The sequence below is a fragment of the Bos indicus genome, chromosome 26 (genome assembly GCF_029378745.1).
Source record: "Bos indicus isolate NIAB-ARS_2022 breed Sahiwal x Tharparkar chromosome 26, NIAB-ARS_B.indTharparkar_mat_pri_1.0, whole genome shotgun sequence".
Taxonomy (NCBI): Eukaryota; Metazoa; Chordata; class Mammalia; order Artiodactyla; family Bovidae; genus Bos; species Bos indicus.
Genome location: NC_091785.1, coordinates 22,892,583 through 22,913,634, shown reverse-complemented (window position 1 = coordinate 22,913,634; position 21,052 = coordinate 22,892,583). Strand labels below are relative to the sequence as shown.

Sequence of the window (21,052 nt, the reverse complement as noted above, 5' to 3'; positions counted from 1 at the left end):
TCAATACCACAGGATCCCTCGTGTTGTTCTTTTATAACCACACTTGCCTCTTTCTTGGGCTTCCCTGATAGCTCAGTTGGTAAAGAATCCGCCTGCAAATCCAGGAGACCCCAGTTCAATTCCTGGGTTGGGAAGATCCCCTGGAGAAGGGCTAGGTTACCCACTCCAGTATTATTGGGCTTCCCTTGTGACTCAGCTGGTAAAGAATCCATTTGCAATGCGGGAGACCTGGGTTCGATCCCTGGGTTGGGAAGATCCCCTGGAGAAGGGAAAGGCTACCCACTTTGGTATTCTGGCCTGGAGAATTCCATGAACTCTTTCTTGCCCCGATCCTTACCCCCTGGGCATTTGTCCACAACTTCTAAAACTCTGTCAATCAAAAATGTCATATAAATGGAATTATACAGTATATAACCTTTTGGGATTGGCTTTTTTCATTTAGCATAATTCCTTGGAGAACCATCCAAGAAATTGTGTATCAATAGTCTGTTGCTTTTAGTTGCCGAATAGTATCCCATGGTATACATACACTATACTTTTATGCTGAAAACCATCTGGGCTGATTCTAGTTTTGGCTACTACAAATAAAGCTTCTGTGAACATTCATGCACAGGTTTTTATAAAAGTTAGCTTTCATTGCTCTAGGATAAGCACCCAAGAGCACAATTGCTGGACTGGGTTAAAACTGCATGTTTAGTTTGATAAGAAATGACTCTATTGTTTTACATTCCCACCAGCAATTTATGAGTGACCCACATCCTTGTCTGCATTTGGTATTATCCCTATTTTTCACTTTAGTCATTCTGAGAGGTGTGCAGTGGTATTTCACTGTGGTTTTGTGTTTCCCTGCTGGCTAATGATTTGAACATCACTTAATCTTTTTCATGTGCTTATCTGCCATCTGTGTATCTTTTTCATATATTTCACTCATTTTCTAATTTTTTTTTTTTACTGTTATGTTTTGTGTTCTTTTACATTTTAGATATTAGTCTTTTCTCAGGTATTTGATTTGAAAACAAACACTCCTTGTCTTTATATCCTTTCCACATTGGGCTCTGATAGAGTAGAATTTTTCATATTGATGAGTCTAATTTATCAGTTTTTCCTTTTATGGATTGTATTTTTGGTGTCAAGTCTAAGAACTCTTGGCTCAGCTCCCAAAGATATCCTCATGTATTTCTATCTAAAGGTTTCCGAGTTTTACATTTTACATTTAAATCTATAATTCATTTTGAGTTAACTTTTCTATAAAGTATGAGGCTTAGGTCTAGGTTCACCGCCCACCGTGGATTTCAATTGCTCCAGCAATTAAAAAGGTTATCCTTTCTATACTGAATTATTTTTGCACCTTTGTCAAAAAATTAGTTAGGTTTCTTTGTGTGGGTCTGTTTTTGGCTTGTTACATTGATTCATGTGTCTGTCCCTCCAAAAATACCACAGTGTTGATTACTGTAGCTGTATAGTAAGCCTTAATATCAGATGGAGTGACCCTTCCCACCTTTTTTCTCAAAATGTTTTTTGGCTATTCTAGGGCCTGTGCTTTTCCATGTAAATCTTAGAATAAGCTTGTTTGTCTACAAAAAAACCTTGCTGGGATCTTCATAGGAGTTGCATTAAACAGATCAATTAACAGAGAAATGGTGTCCTCACTACACTGAATCTTTCAATCTATGCATATACTATGTCTCATTTATATGGGTCTTCTTTAATATCTTTCATCAGCATTTTGTAATTTTTAGCATACAGAGTATATACATGTTTTGTTAGGTCTATAGCTAAGTATTTGATTTCATTTGGAACACTTGAAATGGTTTCATTTTCTATATGATCATTGTTAGTATTAAAAAATGTGATTAATTTTTGTGTATTGATCTTATATCCCCTGATCTTGCAGAACTCACTTATTATTTCTATGCTGGTTGTCTTTTTATAAATTGGGCAAAGGTCCTAAGCATGAGAACTAGGAAATCAGGTACAGGGCTGGGACTGCCACAGGGCAGTAGCTGTCCAACCCTACCGAGCACAGATGCTGAGTATCAGGCTTCATGCCTGAGGCCATTCCAGACTCACTTCCAATGCCACCTGTTAAGACTCCCCCAGCCCTGTGTAGATCACTGGGCTCATGCTGCTGCTGCTGCTGCTGCTAAGTCGCTTCAGTCGTGTCCGACCCTAGTGACCCCATGGACTGCAGCCCACCAGGCCCTTCCCGTCCATGGGATTTTCCAGGCAAGAGTACTGGAGTGGGTTGCCATTGGGCTCATGCTATAGGGTATTAAATGAGCTCTCTGTTTCAGGCCATATCCATAACTAATACTGTGGTTCTACCCCTTATATAACTTCCTGCCCTCCCAGCTGCACTCTGCTTACCTGGCCACTGATCTCTTCTCTCCGGAGTAACCGAATGGCTAGGCGCAGCAGCCCCACCACTGCCCGCTCCACAAGGAAGCAGAAGTCCTGGGCCTGGACACATAGGTGGTATAGATGGTCTCGAACAGTCTGCCACACACAGCCAACACGGTCCCTGAGAAACATAAGGGATGAAGACAGTCTCAGATGAAGAGGCCGGTAGGCAATAAGCCTTCTTTTCTGACTGAAGCTAGGCCCTGCAAGGCAGGTCTAATGAGCAAGCTTCTCCTCCACTGCCTGCAGCTTCCTGTGCTTCTTGTCCCTAGAGTCCACCCTGCAAGATGACTCCAGGCTTCCATCCCTTTGGCACAAGTCCAGTATGAGGCCTGCCTAAAGACTGCCTGCTACCTGTTCTCTAGCACAATCCTCAGCAGCATTTCCAGGCAGAAAGCAGCATCCTCTTCATCATAGGTCTCTTCATCTGGTGTCACTGAGACCAGAGCCTGGAGGAGAATAATTGCAGGAAAGAAGGCATGGAGAAGAAGCCAGCCATTGGCCCAGCCCTGACAGTGACTGAGGCATATTCCCTGTCTCCCCTCCCAGACCCAGCCCAGCCCTTTCATCCCTCTTTCCTCTTCACTCTGTACCTTCATGAGCTCCTGCAGTGACTCCAGCTGGAGGAATTTGCTTTCTGTGATCATCTTTTCTGGGTCACATTGCTAGAGGGGCACAAGGGTTAATGATAAGGACTAGAGGGAAGAGAATGTTCCCAAGAAGCTAGGAAGAGAGGGCAGAAGGAGTCAGCTCTGGTCACAAACGCTAGTGATCCTAGTCTTCAGTTCATACAGCGGTGTCTTATCTTGTACAGAAGGGTCTAGGCTTGTTCACCAGGGGTGAGCAGGGTCAGTTACCTTGATACAGTCCAAAGCCATTCTCTTGGCCTCTTGGTTTTCAGTGGATGGGCCCCGCACACTAGACTGCTCAGTACCACTTAGTGTCAGCCAGCTCACAAAGCTCAGCACTGTTGACTCTCCTCTGGAGAAAGAGGGTACAAGCTCTAGTGAGCTCTACAGTTCTAATACTCCCTCCCCAAAGTCTCTAGCCTCTGATTTGCCCTCACCGGTTTGATGGTGTCTCTTCCCGCTGTAGACAGATCTTGCCATTGGGATCCACAAAGTCTTCTACCTGGAAAATCAGGTCAAGAATAATTTCTTCTCACATGCCTTTTGCATTTCCTATTCCTCTGAGTAAAGTTTTCTGGCTTTTTTCCTGTTGCCCTCTGCCCTCCACAACAGACAGGGTCCCCTCCAATTGGTGACTGGTAATGACTTCTACCAGTCTTCCTTCACAGCTATCCCCTGGCTGAAGATCTGTGGTCTTACATTTGAGGCGTTCCTGGTAAGCATGCATCAGGCCCAGTGCTATTCTCAACCATTTCTAAAAACAAACAGTACATAATCTTGGACCTCTTGCCTTGTTATTATCGATTAGTCTCCTACCAAGAATTACCTCTACCATAGCCTTGGGTAGCAGTTGGGCTCGGAAGAGTTGCAGCATGGCCTCCATGATATTCTTCCAGCCCTCTCGCAGGATGTCACCATGACGGTGGGCCAAATGGAACACCGTCTTGGCTGCAATGTGGGCTTTAGGGTTGCTTCCAAACACAGTGGGTAGGTTCTCAATAGACTGGAAAAGAAGATGAGAAGAGGCTGAGAGCCTGGCAAATGAATTGAAAGGAGATTCTCTTTGGCCTGTACCTATGGTTCCTAAGGGTCCTTCTGCTATTTCTGCTTCAATCCCCTGTAATGTTGGTGAGAAGGGCTAACCTGGCTAAGGCCTTCTCCACTATTGTGTCTCCTCTCTCATCCCCATTATATGAGGTAATGCTATTCTCATCACAGGGATGTCAGACAGAAATGGCCTAAGCTCTTCTGTAGTCTGGCTGAGTGAGAGAATATGCTGAAGGGAATCAGCTCCACAGATAAGGGTAGATCTATGGCCAAGGGAGAGGTCTTCCTTTGGAATGCCAAGAACACAGTTCCTATCGCTGCTCACCTCACTGCTGAGAGCTGTGAATTTGCATAGAGAGATGATGAGATTGTCAAACACATCACTGAGGCCATAGTGGGCGGAGATCATGGCGCACTTCCTGTAATGTCACATACCAGATACAGTCACTGAGAGGCCAGGCAGCCTTTCCAAGTCCTCAAGGAGGCTTGCTTGGGATTCTTCCCTAATCAGTCTCAGGAAGAAACCTTTTACTCTTGAGTCTGTTTAATACTGAGCTTTCCCAAGCTTCAGTCTCCCTCCAAAAACTCAGGAGGAACCCCATTCTAAGGACAATAAGAGTAGGAGTCAGAGAGGCATGGAGGCAATCATGTTAACTCAGAGAGGTGGAAGAAGATTAAGACCAAAGTCAAATCCTGGCTACCTGAAGCCTGAGATGGCTTTTTGGATGATTGTCTCCTCAAGGCTTTTGTCAAAGACATAAGAGAGAGCAGCAATAGTGGGGCCCCAGGTCATGGTGAAGAGGTCAAGATCATAGCTGCCAGCAGGCACACGTAGGAATATGCCCTCTGGGGTGGCACCACGATGAAGCAGCACATTCCACACATAATTCTCCCGGACCAAGCCTGTCTGCTCCTCAGGCATCACAATTTCCTCATTCCTGTCAGGAGGTAACAAAAAGAGTAGGTGCACTGCTCTGAACTGACTGGTCACAACCTAGGAAAAGGGGCTTTGCCCAGAACTGGCACTTCCACCAATGAGAGGTCATCAAAACTGCAGCTTAGTGGTCTGCTTTCCTGCCCACCAGTGGCACCAGGGAGAAAGAAAGGAAGCATCCCATAATCTCCAAGCCCTGTCTCGCCTAAGTGGCCCTTTAGTTCTATAGTAAGATCTCATATTCTTTCTGAGTATGAGAGAATAAACAATTCTTTTTCTGGTTTATAGTAAAAATCTAAGTGTCCCAAACTTCACCCTCTAGCACTCATTTTGGGTTCTCTACTACCCCCATCCTAACGCATTTTGTGAGCTAGACAGGAAAATCTAGCTGCTGTGGATTCAGAAAACAGGGCAATGATGCCCCCTCCACTCAGCAGAGGCAGTTTGAATCCTGGCTCAGGGTTCTTCAGTTATAGTACTGTTCAGCTTCTTTAAGAAATAAATGAGTTGGAGGAGATGGGGCTGCCCAGCTAAAGTACGAAGCTAAATCCAGGGCATGTGAGTCACTGCAGACTGATATGATGCCAACATTTGGAAAAGGAAGCAGTGTGCTTCTCCTTAGCAGAGATGTTACAACATTCTCTACACATACTCACTTGATGGCATGGTACATGTCCTCCAGGATGTCTTGTTCAAAGTCCTTGCCTCCATTCACACCTTTTAGATTTTTGCGAAACTCCTAGAGACAGGGCAGTAAGATTCACCCTACCATGTGTCAATGCTGAAGCCCCACTCAAGGAACTCCTGGGTCTATGGTAAATAGGACTTAGGAAACAGTAAGTAAAAGAATCCACTTCCCTATCCCAGTTCCTCTTCTGTACTGCCCAGCCCTCCCTGACTCCCTTGGACAGAACCGTGTCCACTGTGCCCAATGGAAATCCCACATCCTTCCTGCTACCTCCAAAGCTGTGCTGGAACTGCTCTGCCACGGCTGGGATTCAGTCTTACCTCTAGGGTCATGGGCGCATTCTGTTTGCGAACATTGTGGTTGTGCTGGTCAGTATTAAGCATGATGACAGCATAGGCCAGGGCAAAGCAGGCATCGCTATTGGCAAATGGGGAGCCATTACAATTCTGAAAAAGCAAAGACCCCGCCTATGTCAATGCTCTTCTCTGGCCAATCAAACCCTCACTGCCAACCTACTGGTCAATGCTGAGACAGAGGGAAGGTACCAGTCAGAAAATGACCCATCTCTTGCCAACTCCTTGATGGAAGTTGGCATCCCCTCTATGGGAAAAAGCTCATTGATGTTCTTCTCAGCCTTCTTAGGAGACAGAAACTGGGTCTTTCAGTTGAAGCCACAGAAACCCTTAGTCAAATTAATTTGGGATGTTGGACTCAGCCCCTGCCACTCAAACTCACCCTCCAATGTTCTGTGAATGCCTCTAGCAACCTCTGGATGACCGGTGCTTCCCCGGGCAAGCGGAAGGCTTCCAGGTAGAGCCGGAGAGCTTCATCTAATCGCAGACCCTGAAAGCTGAAAGTGCTACAGGGAAAGAAAGAAGGATGAAAGACTTAAGATATAATAAGTTGCAAATGTTGGGTTATCTATAGCTATAGTTCCCCTAAGCTTCTCCTATTGGAACAGAAGCTGAAGGCTTTGGCAAAGGGGAGGTATATTCTGGACATCTCTAACACTGAGTCGGTTAGTACTTTTCACATCAGTGTGCTCCTGCCTAGAAATTTCATTCTGGAACCCAGAACCTGCTCTGTGCTCAGGAACCCTGCTCTACCCCTTTGCAATGTTCTCTGTATAGAATGGATTGGCCCCTTCAGCTTTCTTGCTGGAGACTCTTTTAAACTCAACAGATATAAATCTTGGGAAGAGGAAAAGCGTGTGACCTGGGTTACCAGCAGGAACTGACTGGTACTGTTTTGAACTGTCTGTCCCCCAACTACATCCCACGTTTCTTACAGTTTCCTCACCTCACAAAGCTCTCCAGCAGGTCAATGTTTTTGCGGTCACTCACAAACTCTCCAATCATTTTCTTGTCCAGTCGAGGGTTCTCTCGCAGCCACTGGGCTACCTCTGTGTTATCCATTGGGATGGTAAGGAGACCTTTCTCCTGCAAAAACTGGATCCCCTTCTTTGGTTTCTGGTTGAACTGCTCTGTGCCAGTGATCAGCAGCTGCAGGAGAAAGATAGGAGGTGTCAAAAGCTGCTCTGCCCCTAAAGCAGACAAGACCAGGCCTCCATCAGGGTCCACAGCTGGTCACCTAATGGGTTCCTAGGACACAGCTCACTCCAGAACTAAGGCTGAATCATATTGACCCTTAGATTTCCCCAATCCCCATTGTTTATGTAGAACTGGCTGAGGAATTCCTTCTCACTCCTTTTCTGAGTACTAAAAATGCATAGCACTCTCCTCCAATCTGAGAATCAGGGGGAAAAAGTAGAAGAAAGAGACTAGAGAAGGTTTTCTTTTCAGTTTTACAGCCATCCCTAGTATTTGTTTACAGACTAGCTGATTCTAGTCTTTCTTTACAGATTCCCTTTCTTTCTTTGGTTTCCTAGCTCTTAAGGCCCTGGAGTTTGAAAGACAAGGCGAACTAACTGTGACGATACCTTTTTGACTGTCTATCCACAGTTCTGCAATCAAGGGCACATGTAAACCAAAGTCATATAGGCTGGCCTTAAGATGAAGAAGGGTTAAATAGGTTTTCTTTGTATTAAGAAAACCACAAAGCACAGTTATTTGAACTTTACTAAAAGCACCAGAATAAATGTCAATACCCTTTTATTGCCAATGATCACCCCAGAGCTCCAGATGACCAATAACCTTCAGTGACCCACAGGATACCAGTTCCCAGGACTCCTGTCACCACAAGTAACACTTGACTCTCAGTGAGGGAAGCATTTGCCCAGGAGCACACAAAAGGTGGTCCTGATTACATGGCTTAGGAGTAATGAAGGGCTTCAAAGGAGACTGGGGGACTGCTGAAGTCCCAACAAGCACAAAAATTAGCCATAGCAAACTGTTCAGTGAGCTGAAACTCTCCCTTGTTCTCTGAGACGGAACCCCACAGAGAACACCCAGTCAGAGCGGGTAGAGGTTGAGCTCTGGGGATATCTATATGTACCTTCTTTTTGTTTTTAATTTCAATCAACTCCCGTGGATCTGGCAGGATACAGGAAAATCGAGGTGGCTTCCGGGTAAACTTTTTGTCAGCTAGGAATGAGAGGGAAAGAGTGAAACACCAGTAAGACCTCTTTTACCAGGATAATGACTTTTAGAAGGATCCTGATATACCCTCTAGTGAAAACAAGGATGCCTCAGAAAGTTTCTTGTGCTCATCAGTCTTTCACATCCCTAGAAGTTCTATTTGCTAGGGCTCCCAATGTTCTCCTTCCTCTCTCTGGGTCTGAAGCCAAGGTTAGCGGCCAAGTTCATTTGGGTACTGCCCTCAGGGGTTTCTGCAACCATCCCCTCTGTTCTCCAACAGGTCTTCAAGCTGAGGGGGCTGAGGAAGATGGACATCCAGTACATACCCCCGGAGTCACCAGCTTCCTCCAGATCACTGCATCCTGGTTTCCCATGTTCTGCTGGCAGCCGCCCTCCACCTGGCAGATTCAGGCCTGCGATGTCTGGGGCCATGCCTGTAGCCTTCCCATCACTGGCTGCTCTCTCAGCTGGTTAAGAGAGAAGAAGCTAAGTGAAGACTGTACTGTAGGTACTGTAGTAAGTCAAGCAGTGCTTCAGGACAATCGAGTCTCAGGCAAAAGAGATCTGCAAGTTCCCACATAGGTCACCAACCCTGACAGGATAAACTCAAGCCCAAATAAGTATTCACTATCCCACATTAGTCAAGCATTAGATTCTATAGTTTAATAAATAGATTACTGAGTCACTTTCCTTGATCTTCTGCACCTCAATCTCAAGGAAAAGTTAGAGAAGATTAATTAGATTTGAGGCAGTTACTGGGAGTAGGAAAAGGAAAGTAGGAAAAGGTCCTATATATCATTTAATCTAAATTCTCTTTTCTCCCCATAAAGAAATAACAATTTGGTAAAAAAGACAAAGTACGGAAGAAGAGAAAGGGAGAAGTCCATGAGTCTGTTAATGTGCCAGTCTGGTCTATGATTCACATCACCAAATCTTAGAAACACAGAATTAGGAGTACTTCAGAGGAAGAAATGAAAATGTAGGAGAAAGGATTCAGTGAGTAGAGAAGGGATAAACATAGACTCCTGGGATTCTCAAAGAAAAGAAATTCCTCTCACTACTGTTGGCTTCTCGAGTGCCATCTACTGCCTCATAGCCAGGTCTGGCTGCCTCTTTCCTTTCTTGCTGGATAAGGTTGTTGAGGACTTTGGCCTGGCAGTGGGCCTCAGTGCTGTCAATCACTGTCAATAGGGCATCGAGAGACAGCAGATGTGTTGTATAGAGCTGACCAGACACAGGGAAGGCATTCTGGAAAGTAAACAGATCCAGTAGACTTGAGGTTAGAATACTTCTCAAAAAATCCTAAAACTGCCCGTAACTTTTACATTGCTTTGAGAAAATGCCCTTCCTTTTGTTCCCCAACTTTCAAGTGTTTCATTCCCTATATGTACTATCCTCACTACCACCAGAGAGATTTCCTTAATTTTCTTTCTAGAGACCAGTAACAATGCTCAGCACCTTGGACAGCAGCTTGGTGAGATCTTCAAAGAGGTTGGAGCAGTAGTAGTCACAATCATAGTTGATATAGAGCTCGGTGACAAAGCTGGGGATGTGCCAGAGCTGCACAATAGCCTCCAGTGCCATCTCCTTCATCTCATAAGGCATCTTCGGGTTCTCCACAGTGATGATCTCCATGAGCTTTTTGATGTACATCTGACAATAATCCAGTAATTGCCATTTGGATGGGGAAAGGGTTCAAGATAAGAAGAGGCAAATTAGACAGGAAGCAAATGCTAGCCAGGAAGCATGCATTAAGAGACAACGGTATTCCATACCTAAAGACATTCCTCTCTTTGCCCTTCATGATGGAGCGGGCTGGTTCTTTACCTCGTGCCTGATCCAAAACAAGTTGCCTATTGCCCTTTTTGTGCTCTGTGAGCCTGATCTGCTCCTATTCAGGGTTCCTTTTTGCAATTTTCTGGTGAATTCAGCTTGACCTGCCTGCTTGTGTTGCAAAAGAACTATAGGCAAAAGAGTTGTACCCACTCACAGGGAGGTTACTTGCCCGTTCTACGTTTGGGTTCTCCTATTTTAAAGCCAGGCAGATTTCTCTGGGCTCCTTTTAATTTGACCATGAGGGAGGTTAGCCAGTGAACCAAACTATGGAGGCTAAAAGCACTCTCCTCAGATGCCACTAAATCCCACCCCTGCAGCATGACAAAGCTGATCCAAATGAAGGTGTCATACATCTTCCTATTTTTTTTTCCTTCTTTTTTCCAAGTTCAAGAAACTCACCTCTAATTGGAACTTGAGATGCTCCCTCATGCTCTCAAAGAGTAGGAAGCATACCCGAAGGGAAGCAGCATAAAGGTTCAGTCGCTCTACGCTGAGTAGCTGGAGATCACAGTAGGACAGGCCATTAGGTTTCTGAACCTGACTTTGGCTCAACCAAGAGAAGAGCAGGAGAGCAAACTGTGGGAAGTTGCCACCAAGGGAACTCTATATCTGTGCTCTGAGGGAACTCTGTATCCAGCCATTCCTATGTTTCCCCTTGGTTGCCAGCATCCCCGGGGAATTAACGGAGGCCTCTTGACTATCATTAGTGGTCAGTCGGAGAAGGCAATGGCATCCCACTCCAATACTCTTGCCTGGAAAATCCCATGGATGGAGGAGCCTGATAGGCTGCAGTCCATGGGGTTGCTAAGAGTCGGACACAACTGAGCGACTTCCCTTCCACTTTTCACTTTCATGCATTGGAGAAGGAAATGGCAACCCACTCCAGCGTTCTTGCCTGGAGAATCCCAGGGACGGGGGAGCCTGGTGGGCTGCCGTCTATGGGGTCGCACAGAGTCGGACACGACTGAAGCGACTTAGCAGCAGCAGCAGCAGCGGTCAGTAGGGGAGGTAGGTTCTTTCCTGGGTCCTATACTCTTCACACGAATCAGCCAAACCTCCCTGTGTCCCTGGCCCTTAAGAGACCCTGAAAAAAAGCCAGGGGCTTGGCGCCCCTCTAGAAATCCAGTCTTACCTGGAATAAGTGGCGGCACATCTCATCCTTGATGAGGCCCAAGAGGGTTTGGCACTGGGCTATGGGGGCAGACTCAAGAGCCACTGTGAGCAGATGCAGTCCCATGTGGATCATAACCTCGGAGTTGTGGCGGTCGTGTGGGTTGGTGAGGGAGATGAGAAAGCGGAAGAGCTCACGGATGCAGGGAAGACCATACGGGACCAAAGCTGTGCCTGGGAAAGGCCAGGAGGGAAGTGGGATTGCTAAGAAACTGGCTCAATCACAGGACTAACCTGCCCTGTATTATACAGAATATTTCAGATAAGTGATTCTCTTCTGGAAAAAAAAAAATTTTTTTTTTTCTAGGGCAGTAGGGAGACTAGTCTCACTTATTGAAGGGAATCAGAATTGATGATCCCACCTTTCTGTTAGAAGTCTCAAGCTTCTATTCTTCCCTTTCACTTCCTATTGTTAACCAAACTCCCTCTCTGTGTAAGCTAGGGAAGGGCTCCATCCAACAGTCCTCTGGCTTGATTCCATTTCCTCACTAGAAAATAGCCTAGGAGATTGCTAGAAGACCCCCTGGATCTAGGATGGTTTAGGGTCAGACAGCTTAGTGAGTTGGATAGGGGAAAAGCCTGTCTGAGAGTACTCACCTTCTTTCTGAGAGGACTGTGTAAAGCGCACGCCCCGGGGATTGACGTAATCCATGTCGTGGACAGAGGCGGAGTCAGAGTGGTCAGCAGGGGATGAACACTCCTCTAACACTTCAGGGATGGATTCCACAGATGTTGATTGGGCCTTTTCCACATGGGCCCCTTCCTGCTATGACCAGTTATGGGGAGGATATAGGAAAAAGGATGAGGCAAGAGCAACTTGGAACTTATTTCCCTTAAGTCTCTGTCCTCCAAGTGTCTCTAATGGACTGTGGGTTCAGCGCCAGCTCAGTGGGCTATGAATCACTGCAAGATGGTTTAGGGAAGGAGTATGACGGACTCAGAAAACATCACCTGAGGCAACACTGACCTACGGTGACTAGAACCCCATACCAACAGAGGACCTCAGGGGCTTGGGATTTAGATCATTAACATCCAGAAAAAGCCATGGCCAGCATCCTCACCTTTGCCAAGTACTGCCTGTATGCGTAACTTGAAAATCCCGGGAGCTACCCACCACAGTGAGTCATGCTATGTATTCTTCCTAGGCAGCACAGCTAATTCTAGGAAACGGGGAAGAACCCCCACTGCCCCAACCTTCTTGTGAACCAAGGCCTGGATAAAGGAGCCAAGGGATCAAGCCAATTCCCACAGCAGAAGACTGCACAGGGATCTTTAGAATCAAAGCCATACCTGTGGCTCAGGTTGCTCGGGAACCCCCAGCTCACTGCTGCCAGACTCTGCAACTGTGCTGTACCCTGGAGAGCCAGGCTGCTCCAGGTCAGTGAGGTCCTCTTTGGAGGTGGTCTGGGAAGAGAACTCCAGACCACTGTCAGTAGAGGGGCTGACCACTGCTGAGGCAGTTTCTGAACTTGCAGAGGAGATGGGAGTGGGTACATCAATGAAGGGCATCCCACCTGCCAAATAAAGTAAGTAAAGCTTAAAGAAAAGAGACTCTGGGAAACACCTACCCTCCATGGTACCGTTTGTTTGCTTGTTTTTGCCTAGACTGCATATGCTGGTCTCTAAAGTAGTCATAGTCCCACTGGAAGGAGAACAACCTTAAGTCACTGCAGAATTGCTAAATGGTCACAGTGTGACCTGACCTGGAATTTTTCCTTTTTGCTCTCTGCAGAAGGACCAAAGTGCCTCAGTTAGTTGGTCTTCACTGACACAATTCCTGAGAGAGGTAGGAGCTTTTCTTCTACCTATTCCAATCAGAAGAAGCAGCTCAAGGTACTCACCACTGAGGTTAGAGGATAAGGTGGTTCCACTGGAGGTGGGCTGCTCTGAACCTGGTATGACTTTGGTCATATGGCGTGGGGCCCGGGGAGATCTCTTCTGTTTCTTCCACTTAGATGAATCACTCATGCCTCCTGCTCTCATTTTCAGCTGGAAATATCATACCTCATTAGCCCTGATATTCAAATTAGGATTCTATCCCTAGAAATCTCCCTTCTTTAGTTCTACTGGTCCCTAGAAAATAGCCTATACACCACATCTGTACCCAAGTAACAATTGAGACCATCAGAGCACAGTCCTAGTCCTCTAGCTGGCCTTCTACATTTGCCACTTTAAAGGTCAGCCTGGGAGCCTCCAAGTGCAAGGTGACATTCTGTTTTTAGGCTGGTCATTGCTAAGGTCAATCCTCACACATCACTCTGCTTCCTTGAATCCCAGGTGGCCATCCTGAGCCCTGTAGATGGTGCCCGACCCTTGTGCAGAAAGGGTAAGGGCAGGGGTCCTTTGCCAGAAGCTTCAGATCTACAGGCCCTGGATCCCTGGGCTTTCCTCCTCAACTACCTGCATAGAAGCCTTTGACTCCTAGTTCTTACCCAGCTATGAGAGCCTACTTCTTCCCAGCCAAATGCTTAGCTTTCCTATTACTTCATGAACTGGGTCTAGATCCTAACCACATCCCTCATGCTTGATTGTCTACATCAAACAGGTCAAAGGTTCATTCCTTGGAATTATGGAAGGAGTGGTATCCCAGCTGACTTGTGGAGTTAAGGATGAAAGGTCATGTCAGGCTGCTGCTCTGGTACTCCCAATTTCAGTATATAAATGAGCCCTCCTGTCCTTTTCACTGTTGGGTCTTTCTAGAAGCAACTTTATGCTTTCAGATGCTAAGACTACTGGTTTCTTAGACTCTTGCTCTATTCCATTTCCCTCTCTCTTGCTATATTTCTATCCCTCCTATAGCTTCTTTTTAGTCACAAAGGAAAACTTTTATCACCTGTTGACTACTTTAGGGTATAAATTTTCATGCATTTTTTTCTACCCTAAGTTCACAGCTACTTTGTTTAGGCTCATTTCATTTTCTTAATCCTGATGCCTTCTCAGTTATGGTTTGAATCCAATCCCACTTCAGTTCTATCAAACTATTCCTAGACTGATGGACCATTCCTGGGATGGGCAATAAAAATTCTCTTCTAGGAACCATTAGCATGACTCTAAAAGAGAGTAGAAACAATTTTTCTCCCTGCCTCTTTCTAAAGGCTGAATATACCCATGTTATCCTTGGCCTATTCAATTCCTTCTGCTATCTGAGGGATAGGCCCCCCTTCTTCCCCCAAGCCCTCCAGAATTTGGCTAACCTTTGATGTTTTGCTTAGAAAGCACGTTATTTTTTCCCTCCCTACCCATATCTCCACCCATAAAGGAGAGAGGCCCAACAGCTGAGCCCCACTTCCAGCTCTTAGTAACATAGCAACAGCCTAGCATTGGATTTACACTTTTTGTGCCTGCATCTCCTAAATGCCAGCAGTCATATGCCTAGAATAGAGCTTCAAGTGCTCTGAGTACTGCGGTTCCTGTGGTAAGCAGGAACCAGGATGCTCCCTCCGGGAACCACTGAAGCTCATCTGGGTCAAGTCCATGGCAAAAGAAAGTTCTGGAGGTAAGAATCAGTCAAACATACAGATAGGCCAGAAGTCCAAGAGATCAATGAGGGAAAACAGGAAGCTCCTGGCTTAAACTGGAAACTGTCACTGAGCTCCAAAAAACACTCACATCTGGGCTGACTTGTGTGAGATATCTTTTCTCTCCAGGTGGCTCCCCAATTTCAGGAATTCCAGGTAGTCCCACTTTCACTGAGAAGCTAGTCACTGAAATTCCTTCCCACACTAGGATCATATCACTGTCTCCTTCTCCATCCTCTGCAGAGGCAGCTTTAACCTGATCATTTCAATGAGTGTTCTCTGCCTCTTGGCTGGAGTAAGAATTGAGAGGCTGCCAGTTCTTACAAGTGTCTCAGTCCTTTAAAAGTATAGCTGTGCTCCCTGTTCTAAGATCCTAAAGTGGGGGCTGGGGTGAACAGTTCATGAAACTCTTCATCACCTTTTCCATATAATTTTACTTCCAACAGACAATACAAGCTTTATTTAAAAACAGGGGGCAGGTTCCAGCTTAATAAGCATGGCAAAACACAGGGTAGCCACTGAAGAGAGCTGCAACTTGAGACTAGGCAAGCACACAAATGAAACTTTGAGACGAAGCATGCAGCGAGAACACAGGCCTGCGGACTGCCAAGTGCACACACAGTCCATCTTCAGTGACCTCAATGTCCACAGCTACACCTCTAGCATGCACACTCTTGGGATAGCTTAGATAGCCCATACTGCCTTCTTTCCTTCTCCTTCCTAAAGCAGGGATACGGGGATTACAGTAATCTTTAGCTTGCACCTCTTCTAAGTTCCCCTACTTCTCAAGGACAGAGGGTCCCCTGGCAGATTACAAAGTATTTCCAGTGTCCTGGGCTAACCTGGGACCTGGCTCCTTTTCATCCATCTAGAGTCCTAAATTTTAGAATGACTCCTTTAATGGTAACCAAGAAGAAAAAGACCTCAACCAGACAGACTACCCTTTCCCTCAAAACCAAGTTCAATTATCCAGCTAGAATCAAGGACTATGCTTAAGCTTTTTAATACCAGCTCTGAGACAGAGAGAGGGTAGAAAAGTGAAGGGTCTTATTTGACGGTCCCTCATAGTTCCCCTAGAAATGGTAGATATTAGGCCTCCTCACAAGATGGCAGCAGGACCCAGGCTCTCTATCTAGGTTCACTACACAATGTGTTACCAGTTCAAGGCTTCCTTCTGCCTCCAGGCAGCCAGATGCCCCATGAAAATTCCCAACACTGCAAAGTTACAAACCCATGCAGCTCTTCCAAAGCTGTGAGGTATTACTAGAGAGGGGTAAATTGCACTCTACACAGAGGACATGGGACCCAGATGTTACATATAAAAAATAAACATTTAAATAAATAAATTAATTAAAAGGGGGTAAGGAGAGGGAGAGGGAGAGAGACCTTGAGGTTCTTAAAGAGTAGTACCCTCTCTAACTGGTTCAGGGCTTTGGTCTGCTCCCCACTACTTAGCTCCAGTTTGTTGAGGAGACATGGAGAAATCTGTGAAAGACAGGCAAACGAACGATTTAAACAGAGTGAAATAAACTCAGACACAAGCCAACAGGGCACAGGGCAGGAATGGGGATGGATGGCAGGGGAAATGGGAAGGTCAGGTTCATGCACCAAATAGCCCAGGGTCAGCTTCAAGGGCAGAAGCTCGTAGGGCTGCAAGCAGAATCCTCATGAGAGGCCTGTGAAGTCCAGGGCTTCAGTTTAAGATAGAAAGAGGCCATTCTTCTGAACACCATTCTTCTCCTAGCAGTTTGAGAACCTTCTGGTCTGGAGTCAGACTTGATTTATCTTGTCAGAGGCTAGCCCAAGCATGAGCCCAGTCTAATCCAGTATCAGGGGATTTTAGGTATAGCCTCTCTAGGCCTCCTACCTGCTGACAAGACTGGGCCCTGAGGGGATGGCAGGACTTTCACCTTTATCAGCATACATTTTTTGCCCAGCCTGATGGGCCTCACCCAGTTTCCATGAAGGACTGGCTCACTAGCTTACATGGTGGGTCAACAAAGATAGGCTAGAAAGGAAAGGCTGGGGAAGGAGAGGTACTTGGGAAAGAGGTACCTGGAAAATTTCTTGGTAAATGAGTGATAACTATTTCTAGATTCCAAGCAAACCTGTCTAGGCAAAAGCATACTTTTGCTAAGCAAGGGTATCCAGGAAAATCCCAATAGCACAGAAGCTGGGAGATTGAAGTCTGGGTGAGGGATAGCAGATCATACCTTTTTCATGTTGGTCCCCATGTAGTTCTTGGGTTCTTCTTTAAACTGAGGTAACCTGTAAGATAAGAAAATCCCATGGACTGTAATTAGGGATAACAACAAATATTCCCCTTCATTTCAGCCACAGCCCAAAGACGCTCTAGGTCAGAGTCTCTTAGGAAAAGCTAGAAAAAGAAACAGGCTCATTTCACCCTTTTCAGAGCTTCATCGAAGGGCCACAGAAATTGAGGAACACGGAACACAGACACGTTCTAAAAAAGAAGGTAGATGTCATGAGGGAAAGGTGACTAAGTATCCCTGGAGTGCAAAGGCTCTTTTCATCTTTAAACTGATACTCTCCTGCTTGTATTCACCTGGCAGATATTGCTGAAAGGCATGATATGGGGAGAGGGCAGTCTATTAAAACCCCAGGAGACTGGGCATAGGATCAGAAGTGAAAGGCAGATGAAGTTTTGAAACCAGTAAATTTGAACCTGAGAAGTAGGAAACAATTAGCAGTAGGGTCCAGAGGCAAATCTAGTCTGTGGGTAATAAGGATTATTATTTATAGATTTGAGAACAAAAATAAATCCCAGGGGGAAATATATGTGTGTGTGTGTGTGTGTGTGTGTGTGTGTGTGTGTGTTTTAATAGACTATTTAAAAAAGCAATCTTAGTCTCACAGTACACTGATTTCCTATAAAACCCTTGCTCCCCTACATGCATAACCTCCTCCATCATCGATATCCCTTAGGGGAAGCTGTAAAGCGCTCGCCTCAGGGCTAAGATGAGGGCCTTGATGAGGATAACCAATGGTTTTGGATTGCAAGGATACAGGACTTTCAGTGTTCAAATGAGGACAGACAGTTCAGGCAAACCAGGATTGTTGGTTACCCTAGCCTTGGTCCTTCCTCACAGAAACTGGACTGAGCTCTGGGAGCTCAGCAACCTGCTCCAGGCTCCCTTGAGTTTGGCTTCCTCTCTGGGTTTCCTTTCCCAGCTGCTACTTGCACAGAAACTGACACAAGTCTGGGAGGCAGAAGTTCTGTCAGCCTAGATCAAATAACCCTCTGCTTCCCTCTGAGGCCAAGCCAGCTCCCTCCTCCTTCTCCCTTGCATGGTAACCCTGGGCCCAGGGAACTATTCCCATCCACAATCTCAGTAGCCTCTGATGTGGCTGTGGGGTTGGCCAGGTCCCTGAAGTGGCTGTGTGGAAGCAGGCAGGCTCAAGAGGCCTGGGCAGCCGGGCTGAAGCAAACAGCAGCAGGTTTACCTTGTGAAGAGCAGCTGCACCATGTCTACGAGAGTGTGCTCTGCGGATTTTCTCAATAACTCTGCACAGGCAAAAACAAATAACACAGGTGTCATTACTTGCCGTGCTATTATCAGGAGGCTTCTCAGAGCAGACTCCCCTCCAAACCTTGTTTACTAAGGATTATACCAAACTTATTAAAACCAGCTCCAGCTCAGCCTGGCAGCCTTAACTTCATTGACCCACTAGATGGCACTACTGAGTCAGGAAAAAAAGGCACAAGGATATGTTCTCAGGGGTTGTAGGCTGGTGTCAATCCCAGAAACCTCAAGGGAAGATCTGGTTCTGGGCTAAGTCAGTCTGCGATCTAGCCCAATTCCTGTCCTGGCACAGAGTTAAAGTCTCTTCTAGCCACAAAACAAATTGTCAAGTACAGATACTTCAAGATCCCTATGGCTCCACAAGATAGATGATGGAGAAGTCATGAGTTTTCTGTCTCTCTGGGGTTCAGAGACAGCATCTATATTTATACTCACAGATACTGCCCTTAGGAATGATGAAGGGCCCAGTATTCAAGCACCTACCACTGAGCCTCATTTCAAAGCAGATCCGGAAGCAAGACTGCATAATCTCACACACAGATTCATTGGTTAGGTGGGCACCTACTGGGGTCAGCAACAGAGTCCGCAGTACCTACCAGGAAGAAAAAGGAGACACTATGATAAACAAGGCAGGCTGGGTGAAGAAGGGTGTATATGAGGGGAGAGAAAGTGCCTCCTGTTTCTCTAGTCTCCTATGGAAGCGCTCAGGGGTGAGAAAGAGGTTAGCAAGAATGCTGACCTTGCTTCGGCTTGGTGCTGGTGGTCCAGTCTCTCAGAAGCTTATCTTAGGAGTTGTGTCTTTACATTATATGACCTCGACATAGCTCAGCACTCATTTCTGCCCTAGCCCACAAACCCAATGGATGGATGGCACAGATACAGTCTGCCAGAGGTACAAGTGTATTAAGGGTTCTGGTTATTTGATATCAATATCAAATTTAAAGCTTTTAATTATTTTCCTTAGAAAAAGCTTTTACTTTGGGTACGGAGCAGCTTGTTTGGAAACACAGTAGCTCTCCAAGCCTCAGTGGAGTCAAAACACAGCTTCACATTGCTGGCAGGCTCCGGTAAGTAGGGCCGGAGGCACCAGCTCCTGGCCATTAGCCTAATTGCTGTTCCCCTCCGTTTACCTGAAGGATTTTCATCAGGACAACCTCATCGCTGGCAGGATCTGTGCCCACAAAACGGGCATGGGTGACAGCATCTGCCATGTTCTCCATGCCCTCTGCTGTGCCCTCATGGCTGGGATCTGCTCCAGCAAAGAAAAAAAAGAAAGGATATGAAGAGGAGAGACAAAAAGTCAAGACGTCCTGTGTAGGGTCTATTTTGAGAGACTTTAGTTTTCTCCTTTTTAATTCTCTAACCCATGGCTCCCTGAATTACCTGAGAGTTTTTGCCCGTAACTGGCTGATATATGTTGTGCCCATCCCAGCACAAACGCTACCGTGTAAAAGTGGTTCTCAATCATATATCATAATCATCTGGAGAGCTTGTAAAAAATAAAAATTGCTGGCCCACACCCCAAATTTTTGATTTAGTAGGTCTAGAATGGGGCCTGAGAATCTGCATTTCTAACCAGATTCCAGGTGAAGTTAGTGCTGCTGGTCAGGGGACCACACTTGGGAATCACTGGTGTAAAGGTACTCACTTGATAGAGGAAGGACCTGGAAATTTGAGGTTTTGGCCCAGAGCAAGTGCCTGGGAGGGCCAGAGCTTTGAATGCCAAGGTTGTAGCCTTTCTCTTTTCATGTGTTCTCTTTCAACACATCTATCTGATTGCTTTTGGAATGCAGTATTCTGGTGCAACTGAGGTAGGGGAGTAGAGGTAAAAAATGGACAGTCACTGCTGCCAATATGCAGATCTGGGTGCCCATTACAGCAAATCAGAGAGCACTTCCTGCTTTGGTTTCATGCTTATTAAAAACAGTATGTCATGGACAAGAATCCCTAACTAAAGATTAAGGAGTGACAGGGGACAAACTGAAGAGGACTGGAGGCTAGCTAACTGGGAAGCAAGAGAGAAGAAGACCTTAAACTGTGAATAAGAGGAGAGATGCCAGCTCTGACAACTAGCACAGGGGTAGAAGCTAACACAAATGTTGCCAAGGAGGAAGCTGGTCCCATTCATAATTTAAATACCCATAAGGAGTAGACAAAGAGGTGACTTCCATCAAGGCTTACAAAGGTCCTCCAGGCAAGCCTGGATTGTTCTTGGGGGGCACAAATAGGAAAAAAAAGATGGGACTATGACAAAAACTTTGTGAGTAACAGAGAAAACTGCTCCAGAGGTGACATGGTGTAAGGTAAGAGAACCTCCTAGTTTGAAAGTGTAGGAATTAGAAGAAATTCTCCATTCTCTTTCCTTGTACCTGACAATAATGGAGTTCCTGAATTTGAAGCTCAGGGGATGGCTGAGAAAACAGAACATTTCTCTTCCAACAATGAGCCAGAACACTTTCATCAATGTGATTGGTTTTCATTTTTCTCTTCCGTCCTGGTTAGTCTCTGATACCTGGTCAAAGACTCTCACTGTCCTATTTACTTCATGCCTCTACTCAGCATCATGAATGGCTACTTTAGAGGTCATGCAGAAGGAAGCCAATTTCACGATGATCTATAGTAGAGGAAGTGACCCAGCTCCTTCTATTACCCAACTCTCCATATTTCTCCCAATCAATACAGAAGATCCTATACTCTCAAGGCAGTTGCCTGAATCCTCTCTCACAGGCCTGCTGGACAGAGTCCACA

The 21,052-nt window shown here is 45.9% G+C and overlaps 1 protein-coding gene across 11 annotated transcripts in view; it reads right to left on the bottom strand.

Moving 5' to 3' along the window:
* Window positions 1-21,052, bottom strand: part of GBF1 (golgi brefeldin A resistant guanine nucleotide exchange factor 1) — a 124,588-nt gene that overhangs the window by 6,424 nt on the left and 97,112 nt on the right. For 5 of the 11 annotated variants that reach the window (XM_070780721.1, XM_070780714.1, XM_070780717.1 and 2 more), the window contains 26 exons: window positions 19,435-19,553; window positions 18,788-18,896; window positions 18,225-18,285; window positions 16,973-17,027; window positions 16,146-16,244; window positions 13,083-13,230; window positions 12,532-12,755; window positions 11,839-12,007; window positions 11,204-11,415; window positions 10,471-10,569; window positions 9,694-9,888; window positions 9,294-9,483; window positions 8,562-8,702; window positions 8,153-8,241; window positions 6,998-7,200; window positions 6,434-6,557; window positions 6,019-6,144; window positions 5,667-5,749; window positions 4,778-5,014; window positions 4,402-4,495; window positions 3,856-4,032; window positions 3,467-3,531; window positions 3,258-3,381; window positions 2,994-3,065; window positions 2,755-2,849; window positions 2,368-2,521 (listed from right to left, as the gene is read on the bottom strand). In XM_070780721.1, the coding sequence (XP_070636822.1) occupies window positions 2,368-2,521; window positions 2,755-2,849; window positions 2,994-3,065; window positions 3,258-3,381; window positions 3,467-3,531; window positions 3,856-4,032; window positions 4,402-4,495; window positions 4,778-5,014; window positions 5,667-5,749; window positions 6,019-6,144; window positions 6,434-6,557; window positions 6,998-7,200; window positions 8,153-8,241; window positions 8,562-8,702; window positions 9,294-9,483; window positions 9,694-9,888; window positions 10,471-10,569; window positions 11,204-11,415; window positions 11,839-12,007; window positions 12,532-12,755; window positions 13,083-13,230; window positions 16,146-16,244; window positions 16,973-17,027; window positions 18,225-18,285; window positions 18,788-18,896; window positions 19,435-19,553 (3,464 nt within the window). The remainder of the gene's footprint in view (window positions 1-2,367; window positions 2,522-2,754; window positions 2,850-2,993; window positions 3,066-3,257; window positions 3,382-3,466; window positions 3,532-3,855; window positions 4,033-4,401; window positions 4,496-4,777; window positions 5,015-5,666; window positions 5,750-6,018; window positions 6,145-6,433; window positions 6,558-6,997; window positions 7,201-8,152; window positions 8,242-8,561; window positions 8,703-9,293; window positions 9,484-9,693; window positions 9,889-10,470; window positions 10,570-11,203; window positions 11,416-11,838; window positions 12,008-12,531; window positions 12,756-13,082; window positions 13,231-16,145; window positions 16,245-16,972; window positions 17,028-18,224; window positions 18,286-18,787; window positions 18,897-19,434; window positions 19,554-21,052) is intronic. The other 6 variants (XM_070780716.1, XM_070780718.1, XM_019988447.2 and 3 more) reach the window with 3 other exon arrangements.